The 22,072-nt window shown below is 54.5% G+C and overlaps 1 protein-coding gene across 4 annotated transcripts; it reads left to right on the top strand.

The window, feature by feature from the left end:
- The first annotated feature begins 459 nt into the window (after window positions 1-459).
- Window positions 460-21,515, top strand: GGT7 (gamma-glutamyltransferase 7). Of its 4 annotated transcripts, XM_065032712.1 has the most exons (17): window positions 505-688; window positions 2,747-3,193; window positions 3,361-3,484; window positions 3,730-3,956; window positions 5,278-5,429; window positions 6,383-6,497; window positions 6,961-7,028; window positions 7,685-7,758; window positions 8,515-8,708; window positions 10,881-10,968; window positions 11,696-11,823; window positions 13,914-14,002; window positions 15,161-15,313; window positions 15,817-15,934; window positions 16,656-16,793; window positions 17,754-17,853; window positions 19,343-21,515. In XM_065032712.1, the coding sequence occupies exons 3-17, from the start codon at window positions 3,469-3,471 to the stop codon at window positions 19,504-19,506; spliced, it is 1,824 nt and encodes a 607-aa protein (XP_064888784.1). In that variant the 5' UTR covers window positions 505-688; window positions 2,747-3,193; window positions 3,361-3,468; the 3' UTR covers window positions 19,507-21,515. The 4 variants fall into 4 exon arrangements, with proteins under 4 accessions (XP_064888782.1, XP_064888781.1, XP_064888783.1 ...); XM_065032711.1 differs by lacking the exon at window positions 2,747-3,193 and having other exon boundaries at window positions 497-688; XM_065032710.1 differs by lacking the exons at window positions 2,747-3,193; window positions 3,361-3,484 and having other exon boundaries at window positions 460-688; window positions 20,554-21,515.
- Window positions 21,516-22,072: the final 557 nt, after the last annotated feature.

Here is a 22,072-nt window from a genome sequence, read left to right as displayed (position 1 = left end):
GCAACAGCTGAAATGGCGGCGTGTGAGCCTCCTTGCGAGAGGCTGGCTTGAATAAGCAACGACACAAAGCACACGCGCGTCCCTCGGGAAACTTTCAGCCTTCTGCAGGCAGGACTGGGAAATGTCCGACCCAGCTGCCCCGGAGGCTCGGGCCGGGAAGCCGGGACCGCTGGCCCGAGGAGGCCGGGGCTGGTCCCTCCGCACCGGCCACCAGCTCTGACCCAGCGTGCGGAGCCGGGCCGAGCTCAGCCCCGCAGAGCGTCACCGGCTGCAGCCGCCCCGAGCCACGGAGCCGGGCCCCGCCGGCCCCAGCCCCCCGGACCTGCTGTCCGCTCCAGCGCCCGGGCTGTGGGGCAGCGTCCGCGGCCGGGGCGGCTTGCCCGCCGCGGCCTCGGCAGCGCCCTCGTCCCTGAGCTCCGGCACCGGCCGCTCCCCGGCCCGGCCCCGCCGCGGGGAGGAGCCGAGCGGCCCCCGGCCCGGCCCCTTCCGGCAGCGACGGCGATGGCGGTGCCGGTGGCGGCGGAGGCGGGGGGCGGCCGGCAGCGGGCCCTGGCCGCCGGCTCGCCCGTGGACTACATGAGCATCACCAGCTTCCCGCGGCTGCCCGAGGAGGACGCGGGCGGCGCGGCCGAGAGCGGCCTCCGCGCCCGGAAGGAGGAGGACGCGTTCCTGGGCGAGCAGGACACGGGTGAGGGGCGGCGGCCGAGCCCGCCCGCGGCGCAGCATGTCCCCGGCCCCGCCGAGCCCCGCTCCGCCCGCGGCCCCGGCACGCCCGGCCAGGGGTCCCCTCAGCCCCCCCACCCTCCAGACCGGCCCCCGGCGCTGCTCGCTCTCCCGGCCCCCGCGGAGAGCGGGGCCCGCCAGGCTCCTCCCCGTCCCCAGCCCCTCGGTTACCTTGCAGGGCCGCGGGCATGGGGGGAGCGGGAGGTGCCGGGGGTTGGCACGGAGCTAGCGATCCCTTCCCCCAGCAGCGCGGGGTAATAAAGTCAGGTGGTCCTTTGATCCTTGAGAAAACCCTTTGCTTGTTTCTAATTGACTGCTTCCTTCTCAGTAGTTCAGAGAAACGTTTCTTCTCCCTCATGCCGTGTTTCTCCAGGAACGTTGCCCTTCATCCCCGGGGCTGCTTCATATCCCGTGAGCAGGCGTCTGCCCTGCCGACCCCAAAACCCCGCGTTTGAGCAGAGCCCTTGTCCTCTGCCCCGTCCCGCTGTGACCGCCGGGTGCAGTCCCCATCGGCCGCTCTTGTCCCATGCCATCCCGCACTGGTGGGGTGAAGCTGTCGTGCGCGGCTTCGGGGCAGCAGCTCTCCCGAAAGCACGAGGCCTCTTGGCTGGCGTGCAGAGCACGAGCAGTTTGGAGCAGTTCGGCCGTGCCGCCGCCCCGCTGGGCACGGGGTCTCAGGCTCCCCGGCGTGTGCGCGGGGGGCGGCTGGAGGAGCTGCTGCCTCCTGCCATGTGGAACCTCGCGCTCATCTGACCCTGCATGTGTGTTGCAAAATCCGGCTGTTTCTGCATGCTGCGTTATCTGCCAGACCAGCAGGGGGGGAACGAGGATCTTAGGTTTCTACCACCCAGAAGATCTCATTGAAAGGAGGGAGCCCTGTTGTGCTGTCGGTGCTGGGGACAGACCCCGAAAGGACTGAATGGTCCCACATTGCAGCACCTGCCAGAGCTTGTGAGCAGCTCCAGTCTCTGCTGTTCCCTCCGCAGCAGCTCCAGAGCTGAGGTGACCCTGGTTCCCCTGTTGGAGCCATGTCTCCTTCACAGCCCCCACAGAAACCAAGTTGTGTTTGGTGGCTTCTCTTTCAAGCATGGATGTCGGTGGTGGGACAGTCACTTGTGTGTTGGCCTCTCGAGCTGGTCCTTGCCCTCTGTGCTCCCGACTGACCCCTTCCAGCCCCTCCCGTCCCCAGGCTGTGGCACTGCTCTCCCCACGCTGTGCCAGGGGTCACAGAGACTGAGTGACTTGCCCAATGCCACGCGGGGTGTCTGTGGTGGAGAACGAAGGGATTTCTGTGTGGGTGGGCAAGGCCACCCTGGAGAGCTGTGGCCTGTCCTCTCCCCTGGTTGCTCTCTGGATGTTCGTGTCCCCTCGTGCTGGGCTGGCCTGTCACCAGCGCTCTGGGAGCAGAGCAGAGTGATGGTGTCCTGGCGGGGCTGTGCAGAGGAGCCCGGCTCACTCCTCACTGTTTCCCCACTGGTGGGGCTGTTCCCTACTGGGGGGGTGCCAGGAGCCGTATGTGACATTGCTCCCCAGTGGCATCCCCTGCCAGGGCAGTTATGGCCTCCAGCAGGGACACGCCAGCCCATCACCCCCTCCCAGGTCTCTCCCAGCTCACTCAGACCAGACGTGCCAGGGAGGGGCTCCGTGCATGCTCAGGTGCGGGCAGGGAAAGCTGAGCCTTTCCCAGTCCTGCTCTTAAATCACCACGGCATAAATGAGATTAAATTCACCCAAAGGGGATTCCCTGGCTGCAGGGGGTTTACTCCTGATTCACTGAAAAACTGACTCCCTGCCTGGCCCCAGGACAGCTGCACCCGGGAGGTCTTGCTAATGTCATGGCAAGGACAGGGCTGCAGCCCCCAGGGAGGTGCTGCCCACCAGAGCAGATGGAGTGGGGTGACGGGGGATGCACGATATCCTGCTCACGCCCTTGTCCCTTACCCCAAACCCAGGAAACATCCCCCGAGTGGAGGGACAAGCTTCTCATCTTGTCTTTTCCACTGGGTTCTTCTCTTCTTCCCAGCATGGATGCACAGGGCACTGCAGCACCGCTGGCTCCCAGCAGCCCCTGAAATCGTTCATCCAGGAGCCCTGGCCGGTGCGTGAGCTGCGTGTCCCCTGTGGTGCCCGGCAGCGATGGGCACGTCCCCAGGGCTGCGGCAGCAGCTCCGCGCGCGGGCAGGGCGCGCTCGGGCGGCATCCGCCCCGCCGCAAAGGAGCTGGCGCGAGCAGAGGTTCAAAGCATCTTTCAGAGCAAAAGAGAGACCTTTTCATCCTGCCACGCACTGTTTGCCACCCGGCAGACGCCCAGCAAAACCCTGCCCCGCTGCACTTGCCATCTCAGAGCTGGGCATTCGGCGAGCGGCTTGATTTCACAGTGGGCCCTGTCAGCCGGAGGAAGCGAGAAATTAGAGCAGAGCTGATCCTGCCGTCAGAGCGGGCGGACGCCCCGAGGCCCTCTGGTTCGCAGGTTTGCTCCTCTCTGCCCCGCTTTGCCGGCTTCCGTAGGGGTGTTTCTTGTGCCCGGGCCACACGTTTTGCTTCACCTCTATCTTGCTCGGGTGCTCTAGCTCAAGAGTAGTTCCCAATAAGGCTGCTGGATTTTTTATTTTAATATCTTAATTTCCTCTTCTTCAGCCCTGATGCATTTCAGAGACCTGTTTGCAAGTCAGTGCTGTGTTAAGAACCCATCCAAACGGAGCAGTAACTGTGGGCCTGTCACTGAAGACTGGTGGATGGACTGAAATGGAGAAAAATTCAGGTTTTTTCACCCTTCTTAATCTCCAGGGAAGTCAGCTTGAGCTGACTAGAGCTAGCGGAAGGGGTTGATAAGGCAGCCCAGAGCAGTGTCTGAGCCAGAAATTCTCTATCGAGCTGGAATCAATAGGGAAGATAATAACCTTGCTGGACGGGGCACGACGTAACGTTAGCGCTGGGTAAACACTGCAATAAGAGCCCCGTGTTGCTCAATAACTAACACTTGTTTTCTCCCTGCTGCTCACAAAGACCCAGACTCCTTCCTGAAGTCTGCGCGTCTCCAGCGCCTGCCCTCGTCCTCGTCAGAGATGGGCAGCCAGGACGTGTCCCCTCTCCAGGAGACCAGCAAGGACCCTTTTTCTGGAGACTGCAGCTGCCGGCAGGACGGGCTGACTGTCATCATCACCGCCTGCCTCACCTTCGCCATGGGGGTCACGGTGGCCCTGATCATGCAGATCTATTTTGGGGACCCTCAGGTAAGATGAAGCAGTGCCTCTGGGGTTGGGCTCTGGCCCCAAAAATAGGAGAAGCTCCCTAACTTTCCACTTTGCCCACAGTTTAGTGGGGTGAGTGCTGGTGAGCCCCGGCTGGTGTCAGTGAGACCCTGGGTTCTGGGTCTCTGTGATTCCACTCCAAATTGTCTTGAAAGCTTTTCCCTGTGGCTGGGGGTTGTACTCGAGAGCTGGGCTCTCAGCACCGCGGTCAGGGCATGGGTGGCTGTGCCCGGCGGATTTTGGGGTGCTGCCAGGAGGAAACAGGCACCCCCGCTGCTGTGTCTCCAGCTGTGGTTTGAGCCAGATGTGAATGCTTTCGCAAAGCAACCCTTAGTTAAGCAGTGGGAGTCTTTCATGTATCTCGACTTGAAGAGAGGTCTGTGGATCTGTATGCCCAGACTCACCTTTGGAAGGATCCATCCAGGACCAAGCAGGGCAATAGCTGAAAACAGAGCTAAACGTCCTGCTGATCTGTCCCTCATTGCAGTGCTAAACTGCCGAGAAAAGGCAGCATGGCCGTGGGGTTGTACCTGCAGAACAGCTCCTGCCAGGCGCTGCAGCCTGAGAAGGGCCAAGGGGCAGCCAGTAGTTACCGTCACCTTCTCCGCCTGCTGCTCGGAAGGCAGAGCTGCCTGCAGGTCCGCGTGGAAGGGATTTGCTTTTTTAAATGTTTTGCTCTCTCGCTGGCACGCAGAACACAGCACTGGGGGTGCAGCGCCCGAGGGAGCCTGTGCAACGCAGCCCTTCTGCGGGAGGGGCCAGTCCTGCCCCCAGCCTGCCCGCGCCCCTCTGTCCTCACGATTCCCAAAGCCACGCTGGCTCGTGCTGAGATGCTGCAATTTGTACCATAGGGTTAAAATGAGCCTTTTATAACCTCCTGTGACTGCATTAGTGGTGGCACTGGCACCAGGGCAGGATGAGAACATGCTGTGGTGCTGGGCAGTGCTGCATTCTTTGCAGCCGTATTCCTGTTTCCAGTGACCGTGTTGTGCAGCGCAGGGACAGCACACTGTCACCCATTGCTCTGGGGTTGCGGAGGACAGGGTGAGACATGGCCCAGCAGCACAGCACCTCTGCTGTTGGAAGCCGGCTGAGCTGATGGCCAAGGCTACATGCAGAGCGGCCACTGCTGCCTTGGGGGGGCAAGGGACATATTACTCCCACCTGCCTTTGGAGGCACCTGGAAATGCAGATCAGCCACAGCCTTGGCAGTGGCCTCAGGCTTCAGGTCCAGGGAGCTGGGTGAAGATCTGGGTGGCCCCAGCACCCCTCCCTGGGCAGAACCGCTCTCCTCGTCCGGCAGATCTTCCACCGCGGTGCCGTGGTCACAGACGCTGCCCGCTGCACGGCCCTGGGCATAGAGGTGCTCAACAAGCAGGGCTCCTCGGTAGACGCAGCCATCGCCTCGGCCCTCTGCGCAGGAATCGTCAACCCCCACACGTCAGGGATCGGCGGGTAAGTGTTGGTCATTCTCCCCTGTGATGTTTTCTGTGGTTGTTCTTAAGCAGATGGTTTCCCCATCAGCTGAGACTTGCCTCCTGGTAGCCCATGTCCCAGCACGTGGCACTGGGTCTCTGACATCAGGCGGTGGATGTGTCCACATCTGCACAGGGACAGGGACCCTTCATGTGCGTCCAGTTGACAGTGAGGGATGGAGGCATCCAGGGAGGGAGAAGCTGTGTCTGCCGCAGTGGCTGCCAGGAAAGCCCAAGCCTCAGGCTCAAGAGGGTTGAAAAAGTGACCACAGGCTGCCGAGCCCCTGTGCGAGTGTGCTGGGAGCTGGGAGCACACTGGGCTCGGTCCCATCTCTTTCAGAGACTGAGAGCTGCCCTCCGTGAGCGCTGCTCCGGCTGTGGCAGCGGGCTGAGGCTGGAGCCGGGTGTGGGGCAGCAGCCGGGGTAGCACCTGGTGACAGGTGGCCTCTTCACACTCTGTCCCAGGGTGGCATCCACGTGAGCGCTGCTCTCCGGGAGGTTTCGGGAGCGTTGCATAAAACGCTGTTACCTGATAGCTTCTCCAGGCTGTGCCACAGGCTGCTGTTGTAAGCAAAAACCCTGTTTTGTTGCAAAACTGCTCAGATTAGAAAGAAAATCCCAGGTAGTCCCAGCCCGACGGTGGAACAGAGCCAGTGGTCCTCTGGCCAGGCTGGCAGGGGCTGCTCCGGCCTCGCTGCAGGCTCAGCACAGGGCTGCCTGGTTGGCCTGAGCCGCTCTCTGGGGCAGGGCAGCAGCGTTCCCCTGCACTGCTGGCCAGCCCCGGGTCACTGCTGAGCCTGGGGACCTGTGACGATGGCCCTGTCACGCTGGGGCTGGCCCCGGCCCCGGTGGCACCCGTGCTCTTTGTTCTGGCTTTACGGCAGCGGCTGCTGCAGGGGCAGCTGTGCCGGCTGTGACCCCATCTCGCTGCAGGGGGGGGGTGATGCTGGTCCACGACATCCGGAAGAACAGGAGCTGGGTGATCGACTTCGGTGAGATGGCTCCCCTGGGCATCCCGCTGGACGAGGTTCTGCAGAAGGACACCAAGGTGAGCAGCGGTGTCCCATGCCGACCCCTCCAGCGCTGCAGCTGGCTGATGTCTCCAGCTCTCCTCTACCCATAACTCTCTGGCACGGGGAAGCAGCAGGAGGCCTCTCCCACCACCAGGGAGATCCTGGGCCCTGCAGACATGTGGAGTCCAGGGAAAATGCTTCTTTGGAAGCGCAAAACCACCTGGAGCCTGCAGGGCTGGGGAGTAAAGGGCCACGTCCCTGGGGAGCCAGGAGAACAAGGGCCGCAGGAGGGAGCACGATCCCGTGTTGCTCTGCTGAGTTATCTTTCCTGACCAAACTGGATTGAGAACAGGATTGAATTTGCCTCATTCCTTTCAAAACCTTTTATTCCCTAATTTAGTGTGTTGCTCCAGACTTCTTCCACGCTCCTATAGACCATGTGAATGTGACTTGCATCTTCTTGACTTGCAATCCCTTTTTGTCCTTCCTATTGTACAGCCAGGTCTGCTCGTGGGGGTGCCAGGCATGATACAAGGACTGCACCAGGCTCACCAGTTACACGGGAGGTAAGAGACGAGGCGGGCACAGGCGAGCCGTCCTTGTGCCGCACAGACCGTGCCCCGGGGTCCCCACAGGGGACCTGGAGCTCACAGGCCCTCACCGTCAGACCACCTTCTCAGCCATCAGTCAAAACCATTAGCTAAGGGGTGCTTGGAGGCTTGTGTTGAAAAATATGTTCATTTTTCAGTACTTCATTTAACAAAAGCTTGGTCAGGTTTTCTGCAAAGAAAAATTTTGGCTAACAATATGGAAAATAAATGTTCTTTTAGAAACAGGCACAGGACACTTTCATGCATGTCTGCACTTTCGTTGTCTCTTTAGCTGGACCTTAAGAAGTGTGGCTGTCCTTGATGGGACAGGGATGGAGAAATCTGAATGATTTGCTCAAGGCCAGGGCCTGGCTTGAAATTTTGCTCCGGAGATGGCCCTTCCCCTGTCCTTGTGCCGACCTTCCTCTCTTGTGCCCATCATGGAGCATTTGATGATGGTCCTGCTAAAAAGAAACAACCCACTGAAAGCTCAGTCCTCCCTTTGGCCCCGCTGGCCCACAGCCTGGTCTTTCAGAAGCCCCCTGACCACAGAGCTGAGCCCAGCGTGGGCTCCCCAGCACCCTGCCCTGCTGCGCACGGCACGTTTCTCCTTGTCCTTTCTCCTCTGGCAGACTCCCGTGGTCCGAGCTGCTGGGTCTTGTGGCTGGAGTCGCCCAGGAGGGGTTTAATGTCACACATGATTTGGGTGAGTACCTGGTGGGGAGCCATTGCATGTGGCATCTGGGAATGTAGATCATTATTCATAGTAAATTAGGGCTCTTTGGACGTGGAGGTGGGTGGTGGTGGGAGCTGAGCAACGTGTGAGCCACAGACTGCAATGGGGAGCGTGGTGGCAGCAGAGCTGGAGCCCTTTCCCAGGGCTGGTCGGGGACAGGTCAGAGCAGCCCACGCTGGGCAGTCCAGGACCAGCCAGGGAACGGCACAGGGTCCTCTGGGGTTCCTTCCTGGTCCTCAGGGGTGCACGGCCCAGCCTCACGGAATCCCAGAATGTCAGGGGTGGAAGGGCCCTGGAAAGCTCATCCAGTGCAATCCCCCCATGGAGCAGGAACACCCAGATGAGGTTACACAGGAAGGTGTCCAGGCGGGTTGGAATGTCTGCACAGAAGGAGACTCCACAACCTCCCTGGGCAGCCTGGGCCAGGCTCTGACACCCTCACCAGGAAGAAGTTTCTTCGCACATTTAAGTGGAACCTCCTGTGTTCCAGTTTGCACCCATTGCCCCTTGACTAGTTGTCACTGAGAAGAGCCTGGCTCCATCCTCCTGACACTCACCCTTTCCATACTGATCCCCATGAATGAGTCACCCCTCAGTCTCCCTCAAGTTTTGTACTAGGGCAAGAGGCAGCAGCAAGTCTCCAACATCCCCATCAGACACACAGTGGCTCCAGGTCCCCTGCGCATTCTTGGCTCCTCTGGATGTCCCTCTCCCTCTCGCCCGCAGCCAAAGCCATAAGTGAACTGAAGGACCTGAACTGCTCAGACAGATTTCGGGAGATCTTCCTGCCGGACGGCCAGCCCTTGCTGCCGGGCATGTTCGTCAGGCGCCTGGACCTCGCGGCCGTCCTGGAGCTGGTGGGGACAGAAGGGGTCTCAGCCTTCTACAGCGGAAACTTGACCCAGGAGATGATCTCGGAGGTGAGTCTGTCTCTGTCTCTGGCCCACACAGCATGGCACAGCTTGGGCTGCGGATGCCGCCTGCCACGTCACCTGCCCGAGGTGACAACCTGGAGATAAGGCACACCCGAGTGTCAGCACAACGATGGGGACAAAGGCATGGAGCCTCCTTTTTCTTTCCTGTCCCTGTCACTGCAGTGGTATAAGTGCCACACAGGTCACTTCCACAGCCTGCAGAAGTGAAACCTCCATTTCCTCTGTGACCAGGACAGACTGGTTTTTTGAAGGCTCGTCTCAATTTCAAGATCCCCTCTAGGCTGTGTTGGTATTTTTTCCCCATAACTAGAGGTGCCCCACTGTTAAACACAAATTTTGGTTGTTATTGGGACTGTAAGATATAGACTCCAGCAAGATGGTTTAAAAATAAAACTGTGAGCCTTGTGAGCAGAGGATCAGGCAGGATTGGTCCCACTTAGGGTTGCCCTAGTTTGACTCCTGCTGTTAGAGGTGCTCTGGAAAAAATAGCACCAACAAACAAAGTAATTCTTCTGGTAAAGAAACCCCAAACTTATTGCTGTCTAGCTGCAGTCAGGGTCGTTGGTGGCACTATTTTTCCCTACCAATACAGTTCAAGTGATGCACCTTCAGCACGCCGTTGGTAATCTGGAATGGGCTCATTCAGCTCGAGCCTGAGACATTTGTGAGCTCTGTGTTTGGAAATCTCCTCCTGTGGTTCATTTTGGCCACAGCAGAGGTGGAGAACAAGGAACAGGCCAAGTCCCAAGCTTGTGCATCTCCACAGGTGAGCCCTCATCACCCGCTGCCCTGGCTGGGCTGCTGCGGGGAAGCACAAACTGGAGGAGCAAGGCCCGGAGTTGCAACACCAAAGGCCCTGGCAAGCTCCGGGATCAAGTGCATAATTCCAGCTTTGGTTGCAGAGCAGGGCTGAGTGTTCATTGTTCCAGCAAAGGGAGGGCGTCAATGTGGTGAAATCAAGTAAATCTCCAAAACACCCCACCCTTTGTTTCCATCCCGTGATGGGAGGACACAGGTGCAAAACAGTTTTCCCTGGGGAATCTGAGGTGATGCCAGCGGCGTGTGGCAGACCAGGGCTTCTCTTTCGGAGCCGTCAGGCTCCTCCTGCCCCGCTCCCCTCCACTTCTCCCGGGTTTCGGGGGGGCAGCTCCTGGCATGGACCTGCGCACCTCAGCGGGGGTTCAGCCGGCCTGTTCTGCGGGACCTTGGGAAGGGGACAGGGATCCCAAGCAGGGGCTCCATCTTCTGTTGCAGCTTTGGGGTGGTTTGACATGCCCCCCACAACGTGCCATGCATTAGCTTCTCTGCTCTAGTGGTTCATCTGTTTCTGCCAAAGAATTTTTATTGCCGAGTTAGCTGGCTAGCCTGGAAATCAGAGCATGCACAGGTTATTTGTTCTTACCCATTTTGGGGGTGGAAATCCAGAGGGCTCATGGCAGCAACTCACCCCAGCAGAACCTCTCACCAGGTTGTGTGGCTTCTCCTGGGTGGAAGGAAAGAGTTCCCCCGTGGGCACAGTGCTCCTGTATGCGGGCTGAGAGCGCTGCCTGCGCCATGGCCAGCCAGCAGAGCGCAGCTGCCATCGTCCCGCCTCGTCCCCATCGTGACTCAGGCACAGAAGAGCTGCACTGGGGGGATTTCCCATCTTTACTGTATTCATGACAATTATCAAGGCCAGCAAAATGTACGTTTAACAGAGTCTTAAAGAAAGACCAAGGGTACAGCAGACCCACTGTCACCTGAAATAATTAAATATAGGGTGGAAATTGACTGCTAAAGATTTCTAGGGATAGTGACCTGTTAGGTCTGTTCTGGATCCATATGTATCTTTTATCCTGATAGCATTCAAATGCTTCCATAACCTTTAACATACTCATCCTTGCTACCCTGGGGAGAGGAGGCAGCGAGGCAGCGCCAGTCCCCACGGTCACGGGTGGGCAGGACGTCTTCAGAGCACCCTGGGGCGGGTGAGCTTTTGGAGGTGGTGAGCGAGGCCACCAGGGCCATGGACGCACAGGGCGCTGCGGCATCCTGAGGAACCTGGCACTTGGCTCAAGAATCTCGGTTTGTTTGACAGCGCGATGTGTGTTGACCTGAGGAGCGTGGAAAGCCTTGACCCCGCGTTCTCAGGGCGCGCTGCTTTGCTCTCCCGCACAGGTCCAGAACTACGGAGGGGTCTTGGTGGAGGAAGACTTCAGCAATTACAGCGTCACAGTGGAGAGTCCCATCCACACGGTCTATCGAGGTAAACGCCTGACCCATTGCCATGCAGCTCCAGTTAAAATGTGCTCCGCCTGGCAAGGGGCGGTGACAGCATTTAATGGAAGTCAAAGCCGCACTGAGGCACCTGCAGCAAAGTCTACCGGAGAGGTTCTGCCCTGCCCGCTGCCACTGGTGCATGGTCAGCAATTCAGGGGGTTTCCAGCACTTTGGGCCTGTGTTTTCCTTCATAGTGACCACTGGTGTTTTGATAGTGTTAGAATGTAAAGATGCAAAATGATCACACAATGTCTAGATAGAAGCTGGACCATAGGCCAGCATCTATGTCTGAAGGCTGTTCCCATAGTTGACCTACGAGGAAGAAAAACTTACTTTATGCAAAAAGTTTCTAAAATGTCATTCTCTTCTAGAAAACCTTGTATTTATTCTCCTTATAGCTGTAATGTTGCAGACCCATTTTATCTCCATTCTTCCTTACTGCAGTTTAGAAACCAGCTAGCCAACCAACAAGAACTGAGTTTCAGATGTAAAAAAACCGTCCTTATTTGGGCTTCCTTCATTCATCATAAAGAAAAAGAAAGATACAACAGGAGTGTTTTAGGAAATCTTTTTCAAATAATGTTGCTTTCCATTATTTCCCCATAAATGTGGAAAGGTGTCCCTGTCCTCAAGGACACTAGCTTATGGGAAAGTGTTATAACTGGACAGTATCTGACAAAAGCAGCTTTATTCCTCTCTTTTTCCCTTCACAGGTCATCTTGTTTTCAGTCCCCCACCTCCACATGCAGGTCCTGCGCTGATCACAGCACTGAACATCCTCGAGGGCTTTAACATCACCAGTCAAGTATCCAGGGGGAATGTCTTGCACTGGATGGCAGAGGTAAGAACGGGTTCAATATTTGGATGAATTTCTTGTGCTGCTAGAGAATTATTTATTTATTCCTTGGTTGTGCAAAAATGTTTGTAGGTAATTCCAAGAGGAGAATGAGCAAATAGACTGCTAAGGTGTAAATCTGAGCTGTGCTGCTGCCTCAGGTAGGTGCAGGTGCTGGAGCCTCCTGCTCCGCTGAGCTCTTTCTTTCTTAGGCAGAGCTTTTTCAGAAGAAAAAAATCTGTGGCTTTTGCCCATGTCTTGTGTGCAATCGTCTCTTCAGAATGACCCTCAGCAGCTGGGGGTGATCCCATCTCTTTCCTCCACCTCTTGTGCTGCAGGGGCGCTGGACACAGCAGAGTGCTGCTGGGGCACTGCAAGGGCAGGCAGCAAAATCCTGTGTGTGGCGATGACAAGGAAAACTGACGCAAGGCTTTGTATGTTAAAAAAATCTTTACACGTAGCCAACCTCATGATCTCCGTGGTGCAGATCATGATTTTCCAGTATTCAGGGCTGTCAGCCCTACCAAAACATTACAGCTTCCCAGGAAGTCAAGCAAGTGCTCAGGTTCCTGCTCTGTAAGCAGAGTTATGTTCTTAGATGCTTATCAGGCCCACCACTGGATTTTAGGAGTTGGGGACTTTAAGCAAGGATTTCACCATGTCCTTGTAGCAGACAGAACAGTGGGCGCTTGGAAGTCGTTGCCTCTCATAAAAAATGCAACAACTGGAGGTGTTACACGCTGACAGGCCTGCGCAGAGGCAGAGAAGGTTGACTCACCTAAGTTATTTTTGAGCTCTCTTCAGGAAGCTTTAGATGAATCTGTTTGCACTGCATTTGCACCAGGCCAACAGTTCTACCCATTGGTTATCATGTCCCAGCTGAGGAGCAGCAACCTCCAGATACAGGGCCGTGACTTCCGAAGGTGTGTAACCCTGGACAGCTGGGATCACACGGCTGAACACGCAGCTGAGATTCAGTGCTAGGGCAGCACCAGGTAGTCCAGGCCTGGGACAGCCATGGCCAGGGTGTGGGGTGGACATGGTCTGTGTGCTGCAGTGGAGCTCCTCCATGGCCACCGAGTACATCCTCCATATGGTGTGGTGGTCAGGAGACGGTTTCATGCAAATGCCACCTTCTCCGGAAGTTAATAATGTTCTACACTGTACATCAGAAGATAAATTATGACACTTCTGGATAAGTTGTTGATATGTGGCACGTATCAAAAGAGATGTCACATCTAGCTACCTACCTGCAGGACAAAGTACTGCCTTGAAGCTTGGATGAAAATGGCACAACCTGCAAGCTGAAAGTCTGGTGTGTTTCTGCTGGGCACAAACTGGCTTGGCTGAGGAGCACGTTTCTCCTCGTGGCTGTCTCTGGCTGTGCACGGCTGGATAAACTGTCTTGAAATGGCATCTTCCTTCCCCCTTTTTAACGGACTGGCTTAGCCAGGATTCTGCATGTATGAGAAACCAGATCCTTCCCGCTTTTTAAACCATCGTTCCCTTAAGTGTGCTGGGACTAACACTTTCTGTTCGAGCACTTTGGATGACTTAGAACTAGGAGCGTGGGTAGCAGCTGGTGAGCAGAATAGCTCAGTTCTGCTCAGCTGTGGTGCTGGGCCAGTGGGGCAGCGGTGAGCCCAGGACCCCCTGTCCCACTGGGATTCGCCGTAATCTCCACTCAGGAATGGAAATAGAAAGTGAGTGGCATCCTGGTGACCCCATCTGCCAGCTGGCAGCGCAGCCGGAACACGGAGCTGGGTCGAGCCAGCTGGTCTGCCCCTGCCAGGGATGTTCCACCGTGTTCACACGGCGCTGGAGACACTCAGCTCCCACACACACAGTTTGCCAAGACAAACTGATGCCCTTTTGGTCCCCATACCCACGTGTGGCAGCCCTTTGCATGAGGTGTTTCCAGGACCAGGCTTTTAAACATTTTTCTTCATAGCCTTTAGCCAACATGCCAGGAGACCAGATACCTCTTCCTCCTTGGAGTATGAAAAGTTGTATTTCCAGAGCCACCTAAGTGTTTCTTTCTTTCTTTCTTTTTCTTTCTTTCTTTCTTTCTTTCTTTCTTTGTGTGTTCAATGTAGACATTAAAAATAGCCCTGAGTCTAGCTAGCAACCTGGGAGACCCATCTGGTGATGTGTCCATCACTCACGCTGCAGAAGACATGGTGAGGTAGGTCTGAGGCTGACGGGTATCACAGTATCACAGTATCACAGTATGTTTGGGATTGGAAGGGACCTCAAAAGATCATCTAGTCCAATCCCCCTACTGGAGCAGGAACGCCTGGGTGACAGTTGCAAGGTGTGTGGTTTGGATGTCATTCCTGGATTTGCTCTTTTCAGTGCCCAGGGAAACCTGAGGTTTTTCTGTCTCTGTCCTACTGAGGACACTTCAGTGTCCTCCTAGGGCTCACTTGTCCACAGGGATCACAGCTGATACCAGGGGGCTCTGGGGGTGGGTTGTGGGATGTCCTCACGTGGAGGCTTCCTGGAACCAGCTTCATCTTCAGGATTCCTCCTGCTTTTTCACCCTTCTAAATACTCCTCCTCAGCAGGTCATATAAGCAGCCATCCACATGGTCATGACCGTTCATGCACATTTCTGGCTCTCCCTTCCCCACCCTGGGGCTCAGTGCCCCTGCAGGACACCCAGACGTGCGGGAGAGGCCAGGTGGGGGTTTCAGCCCAGCCAGGTTAATCTGTGGCTGGTGGCCCCAGGCTGTCCCTGACTTGCCCTCCTGCTGGAGGACAGGCCCTCAGCCAGGGGGTGCCAGCCCGTCTCGGTGCGGCTGAGATCGCCACAGCACACAGAGCCCAGAGCTCGGCGGCATTGCCGCTCTGCACGGGCTGAGCCAGCCTGTCTCCTTCCATCGGGAACCGGAGCAGCTCCCTGTCCTCAGCACCAGCCCCGTTTCAGGGGCACGCCACCAGTATCACAGTATCACAGTATGTTTGGGATTGGAAGGGACCTCAAAAGATCATATAGTCCAATCCCCCCATGGAGCAGGAACACCCAGATGAGGTTACACAGGAAGGTGTCCAGGCGGGTTGGAATGTCTGCAGAGAAGGAGACTCCACAACCTCCCTGGGCAGCCTGGGCCAGGCTCTGTCACCCCTACTGAGAAGAAGTTTTTTCTCAAATTTAAGTGGAACCTCTTGTGTTCCAGCTTGATCCCTTTACCCCTTGTCCTATCATTGTTTGCCACCAAGAAGAGTCTGGCTCCATCCTCGTGGCAGTAGCCAATAGATGTGCTCCCAACGAGAGACCAAGAGCTGTTTGGCTTCCTAGGCTCATGGCTTTCTTTCCTCTTTCCCTCCCTCACTGCTGAAGCAAATCAGAAGCTAATTCCCTGCGCCAGCTGATTAATGACTCACAGTCCTTCTCGTCCGATCTCCATGTGCCTCACTTCTCGGTGGAGAGCGGCCCCGCTGCTAGCCAGGTCCTTGTCATGGGACCCGATGACTTCATTGTGGCGGCTGTAAGGTAAAGGATTCACTTCCTCCCCCCGTGATGGACTCGTAGGGTGGGAGCAGGAGAGAAGGCAGGTTCACCAGGACGGGATGGGGACCAGAGCTGGAGCAGCTGGGCTGCTCTGTCTCAGTCCTGCAAGAGGAGGGATGGGGGAGTGGAGGAATGCTCTGCCCTGTGCGATCCTACACCTCTCACAGCGAAACATGTCTGGACTGGCCTGAATCTGCTCCCTGGAGAAGAGGTCATGGCCAAATTTGAGGACTGATGGGGGCGTGGAGACTGATCCGTCATGTAGAGGGGAATCCTTAAACACAGGGAGGGACAGAGCTGCTGTCGCCCATGTGGTTGCTGCTCCTAAGTACATGGAGGCTTTCCTCACATCTAACCAGCCCTGAAGAGCTACTGAGGAGTCTCTGTCAAGCCAAGATGGGACAAAAAATTGGAGCTGTGAAAGCCTCAAGGTGTACAAGAGCCTCTGGGAGGATTTTAATGAGATTTCTTTGTGCCTCTTTCAGTTCTTTGAACCGTCCGTTTGGCAGTGGAATAATGACACGCTCCGGAGTGCTCCTGAACAGCCAGATGTTGGACTTCTCCTGGCAAAACAAAACAACGAACCACTCCATTCCCAGACCGGTAATGAATGACATGAGATGACGTTGAGCTGTCTGCACCATATTTTTTCAATTTTATTCTCATCTCCACAACAGGGAGGCTGTTTAATACCTTATTAATTACTGAGATGCAACAGTCTGTAGAAAGCTCCTATTTTTTTATTATATGAGCCACTGAAACAGAGTGAACAGAAGGCTTCATGTGTATCAGTTATTATTATAATGCAGTTTTATCAAACAATACTGCACATCTTAGCTGGCTATTTCCCCTGCAGTCCAGATGCACTTTAGAGCAACCGTCCTTTTCTCTCGACTTGAATTAAGGACTCTCTTTATTAATTGATGCTCTGCAGGTTTAAAATTAAAAGATAGCATAAAAAAAATCTTCAGGTTTTTGGATGAAACAATTACAGACCAGTACTGGTGGCTTCCAGTGCTGCTGTGCTGCTTCTTCTTGCCTCGTGTTGTAAAACCATCCCACTCTGCTGGGCTCATACTTTAGCAGTGGGCAAATGGCTCTATATACCTTCTGTATATATGAGAGCCACGGTGTGAAACGGGACAATCCTGTTAACATCAGAGCGCGTTATCGCAGCAGTGAGGGTGTCAGCCTTGTAAAACTACACAAGTGCCATTGCTGGCTGAAGCCTAAAGAGTGAGAAGTTAACCTGCACAACCTGAGCACCAGCAAAGCTTTAGGCACCTTGTTGAAATTCTTTGGTGTGTCTGTTCTTCAACTGCAGCAAAACCTCATCCAGCCTCGGAAACGGCCCCTGTCTTTCCTGCTGCCCACCATCGTGAGACCGTCCAAGGGGATGTGCGGGACGTACCTTTGTCTGGGAGCAAACAACGGGGACAAAGCCTTGAGCAGCATTGTCCAGGTCGGTGCTGCCCCTCGGAGCCGCGGCTGGGCTCAGCGCTGAGCAGGGTCCCCCCCAGCACAGACTTTCCCCTCCCAGCATCCCCGGCTGCGCTGGAACTGGTGGCCACAGGATCACCAGTTCAGTCTTTTATGTCACCAGCTCCACACATTTGGGTTTTCAAATTTCTCAGAGCTACCGATTTACTTCTCTTGTACCTTTCCTGGTTGCACCACTCACAATTATAGAGGAAAAGCGTCTTGGCAAAATGTGTAATGGTTTTGTGTCATTCTAATACCTGTTCAAAGCTCTTCATAAGGATCATCAGGGAAACAGGAGCATTTTGTGTTCAGAGACTGGCAGCCCTTTAGTGCTTTTCCCTATGAAATGCTCCTTTTAGCGCATTCCCAAATGAACTCCTCCCTCGTCAGCATGTGCTAGACATTGGGCAGCTCCTCCTAATTTATGATTTATGATAATGAGAAGTACTTGCATGTAGCGTGATTATACGCTCAACAATGGATTGCTAAAAAGAAAGGCACAAGTGAAGCTGGCTCCCATTTTCCTTACCTTTTGGAAGGCATTATTCAGGGCAAAACTAAAGCCAACCATTGCTTCCTAATGCTTTGTTTGGAGAAGTCTTGTGCTGAGCTTTTGGCTGTAACAAACATGTATTTAGAGATTACATCACGTTCTGACACACCAGTCTCCTAAGTTAGCAGGAGCTGTGTGAGGAGAAGTCCAGGCAGCCCCGAGAAGGCACCGCTTTTCCACCAGCAGCGTACAGGCTGTATTTCAGGGGTCTCTTTGTGCGTGTGAAACCCTGCGTTAGTTCATGCTGTTTGGTGAATGGTTCAGAATCTTCTTTGCCTGCCGCGTCTGCAAATGTTGAAGCCGCCAACGAGAGGGATGCCCGAGAAGCTGGCTTCTCCTATTCTCTTTACTTTTTTAAATTATTGAAGATCTTTTATTCTATTGCAGGTTTTGGTAAATGTGTTAACATTTAACAAGAATCTGAGTGAAAGTTTGTCACTTGGTCGACTTCACCCACAGCTTCAGACTGACACCCTGCAGGTTGACAGTGAGTATGGACACTGGGAGTTGTGCAGCCAACCACTCCAGGGTGTTTAGAAAAGGAGACGGGTTTCCTGGCGCACCGCTGTGGGGGCGGGACAGCAGCGCACAGCTCACCGTGGTCTAGGGTCCCCAGGGGGCGCAGGGGGTTTTGGGGAAGACAAGAAGCAGCAGCCTGGTGTCCACAGAGCTTGCAGCGCTCGCCGAGCCCTCTCCCTCGTGGCTTGGGAACGTTCCCTGACCCCTCCAACACTGCCTGTCCAAACTCCGTGGGCTGCTTCTCCCCACCCCTCCCTCTGTCCCGCTCACCTCCTGGTAGCACTCCTGCTGTCCTTAAAACCTTTTGGCGATCTGGTATTACACCATTGAGGACATCCAAATAAGCAAGAGTGCAACCACAGCTTCACCCAGACAGGTCCTGAAAGCTGCCAGCTCTGCATACACTTTATTACCGCTGCCATGAATGATATTCTTTCACCTTCCAGTCCATGTCTCTTAACTCCACCAGCCGGGGAGAAGACAAGGCTTGCAGCAAGGCTTGTAGCTTGACAGTGCTGGAAACGCAGCATCCGTGCTGACCCTCTGCACACGGCACTGCCGGCTCTTGTCCTTGTTCTTGCAAGTCTTGGTCTAGCTGGTGTTTTTACAAAGCCCCATACCTTACCAGAGTGAGCCATAAGTGAAATTCGGTTTAAATTTGACACAAAATAGCCAAAGTTTCTAGGATTTCACATTTTGGAGGAAAATCTAAGAATGCCTGTGGAGTGTGACCCACAGGCTTGGAAACTAGAATGTAATTCAAACAAATCTGAAACTTCAAAAGGTCATAATTTTGGGGGTTGGACATTTGGCTTCAACAAGATCTATGCAATATATCTGCACTGTGTAGAGCTTAAATAACTGTGGGATTTCTGTGTGCCTGCTTGGTTTGTCCGGCTGCATCCCCAGCTCGTGTCCTCAGGCACTTCATACAGAAATGACAAACCACCAAATAAACAAAATGAAGGCAGGAGAGCAAACAGCCTCAGGTGGATGGCTGGGAGATTGAGAAATGCATGAAGGGGAACCTGGAAGGCTTATCACAAAGTTTGTCATTTGACAACTTGTTTTACTACTGTTACTTCTGAGTTGCCTTGCATCTTATTTTCACTCGTAACTGTTGATACTGTCATTTGTCCCTAAGCTCCTAAGAGCAGCAACAGCCTGGTGTTCTGTAAGCCGAATGACTACAGTAGGTGCCAACAAATTATTTTCCCCATTTTTCCAAAGAGGAGGATCTTCTACATCTGTAAATCGTCTCCTGGATCCCCTTGTTTCCCTCTGCCCGGCTCTGAGCGGCGGCAGCGCTGGTCCTGGCGCTGGGCTCGGCCCAGCTGGGACCCCGGGGGCCGCAGGCCCTTCCATGGCACCGTACACCCCAGCAGGGCTAGGACAGAGCTTGGCATGAGCGGCAGCAGTGGTTTCAGTTACAAACTCCTCTTTTAAAACCCCTACAGGTGAGTTTTCTGAAGAAGACATTGAATTTCTTGTAGCCAGGGGCCATCAAGTGGACAAAGTCAAAGTGCTCTCCCTGGTTCACGGGGCCAGGAGAACCAATAGTTTCATCATTGGCCTGAAGGACCCCAGGAGCGCGGATGCTGCCGGAGCCACAGTGTCGTAGCCGCTCGCCGGTGGCGTGCCCGCTGGGGGCCGGGACGCTGGCGGGTCCCGTGCGTGCTGTGACACGGCCCTCCCGCCGGGGCCCTGCACACCCGCTGATGGACTTTCTGCCCTCCCCACCAGGACGACACCAGAGGGGTTCGCAGCCCAACACAGCACTCTGATCTTTTTTATCTTTTAATGATTCGAATGGCGAGCAGCCCGGTCCCTGTTAGAGGAGCGCGGGGAGCACACTTGTTTCTTTCGGCAGAGTCTTGCTAATATTTTTAGTCTTTTCAAAAGCCCAGTTCTAGCCAGCATCTTAATTTTAGTGAACAGGAACATTAGCAAAGGAAAAAACAGCTGCTGCTGCTACCATCATCTTCATCTCCTTGTCTGTCCCAAGGTCATTCTTTGCCTCCTGTGCAAGCCAATAATTAATTCAGCCTAATGTAGTGTGTGTAGCTGCCTGTATCTGGAGTATTGGGGGGTCCTTTCGTGCGCCGTATGGACCAGCTGATTTTAAGCAGCGTGCAGCCTCCTGCGTTCGCTCCTTTTCTCACGTCACGACACACCTGACTGGCTGCCAGCCTGACTTTGTAACCAGAGCAGTGGGTTTCAACCTCTAACTACTTGTGGACCCCCCGATAGTTTTCTTACAGAGGTTCAGCCTCCTCCGTGGTAAGTTTAAGCTTAGTGGCAACGGGCTTCATTTTCTGAGATACCTTTGGAGATATCATAGCAGTACTCTCCAGATTTATAAAAACCCACAGACCACAGACTGAAAATCAATGGTTTGGGTGGGTTCAGGGTTTCCTTACACTGCCGTGTCTCTGCCCGCTCTGAAAGCCCAAATCGCCTAATCCCCACAGAGAGGTTTGGGATTTGCTGCCTACTAAATCCACACCTGTGCTTTCACTCCCTGTTTTGATTCTGGTGGCTCTGTTGGAAAAGCTGAAGAGAGTGAGAGAAAAGGTACAAACCAAACCGAACACTACTGCGATAATTTTCTGTCCACAGCACATAGTACAAAATATAAGCATACTTCTGCATTTCTTGTCTGAAACAGAGTGAAGAAATAATACCACATCTGACAGCTGCATCACTTCGCTCAGCCCACATTTGAACATTTCCTTCTCTTTTTACTGGCAAGTTTTACAGACACCTGGCACTAAAAAACTCTGGAGTCTGATAATTTTCTGCAGCTTAAACTGTTATTATTTCCTTCATAGAGCAAATGCATCTATGGCCACTGTACATATCATGTATGTATGTCTGCTGATGGTTGTCTTGGTCTTTCATCTGATGATCACACCTGTCACCCCAGCCTTCCTCCCGAGGGACCCGCTGACACCCACCGGTTTGTACCGCGCCTTCGAGCGCTCGTTGCCGTTTGACACGGGGAGCGCACGGGACATTTTGCGGCAGCCGGGGCGCTACGGCAGATCATCGGACTGATCGTTCCTGCCAGCTGAGGATCTCAAGGCACCTGATGCGGGGCCTTGCAGGTTGTGCCCAGGAAGGACAGAGATGCTTTTATGCTGAAGCGCAGCGCCCGTGAGCAGAGCCCGGCAGGCGGGAACAGGGACGGTATTTCTGTTGCAATGTGTCAGTGGCCTCAGCTGAGAGCGGGGGGAAGTACGACGTTGTCTTTGGGACGTTGTCTTCTGCGCCACCACGCTGCCTGCAGGGCAAGAAGAGACTTTATTCACCCTAGGAACATCGAATTATTTACTTTCCTGTCATCAGCACTAGTTAGTCACTGCGTTCCTAAATCTTGTCGTGTCTTGGAGCAGAGCCCCAGCTCTCACAGGGAGGACAGGCTGCGGTTCTGTGTGTTCAATCTCACCGCTGGAAACTTGGGGCTTTCGGGTGCAGTTCAGCAGGGATCCGTCCCTCGGGCACGGGGCTTTACTGAGCACAGCTGCAAAATAAGGGGTCAAGTCGTTGTTCCTTCAGTACTCTGCATGGAATGTCACAGAACACTTTGAAAGGTTAAATTCCTCCTTATTAAATGAGTTTGCCAACTTACTTCTGATGCTGGGAACTGTGTATTCATTTGGGAGTTCAGGATTCTGGTCCTGATTCATAAGGGCACTTGCACACCTTAAGGTGCAATTTCACAGCAGTTATTCAGAATCTTGAGATAAAGCGTGTTCCTGACGGCTCTGCTGGAAAACCGCCCATGTCACCAAAAATAAAATAAAATAAAATAAAATAAAATAAAATTGGAAGATGTGACTGAGGCCCCTGAGGTCGTGGCTGAGAGAAGTAAAAACAATTTGAATTATTTCCCTTTTTTTTCTGTTTAAAAATGGCATCAAGTACAGCACAGATGTATTCGATATGGAAACCGTTAATCTGCCAATTGGCCCAGTGTCTCCGATACTTTGAGTCCATCTGTTGTGATGAGATCTGGTTAATTTAATGTGCAGTACCAGGACATACCCGATGTTTCCTTCTGTGCAGGTGAGACGGACATTGTGAAATAAAGGGCCGTATTCCGGTGTGTGCAGAGTAACTGCATTGATTCCAACCCAGCTATTGCAGATGTCTAACAGCTCTGAAGCGAATTTGTCCTGAAACTT

Source organism: Columba livia, chromosome 16, assembly GCF_036013475.1.
Source record: "Columba livia isolate bColLiv1 breed racing homer chromosome 16, bColLiv1.pat.W.v2, whole genome shotgun sequence".
Taxonomy (NCBI): domain Eukaryota; kingdom Metazoa; phylum Chordata; class Aves; order Columbiformes; family Columbidae; genus Columba; species Columba livia.
The sequence above is the reverse complement of the archived record's forward strand: the minus strand, read 5'-3'. Positions and strand labels throughout refer to the sequence as shown.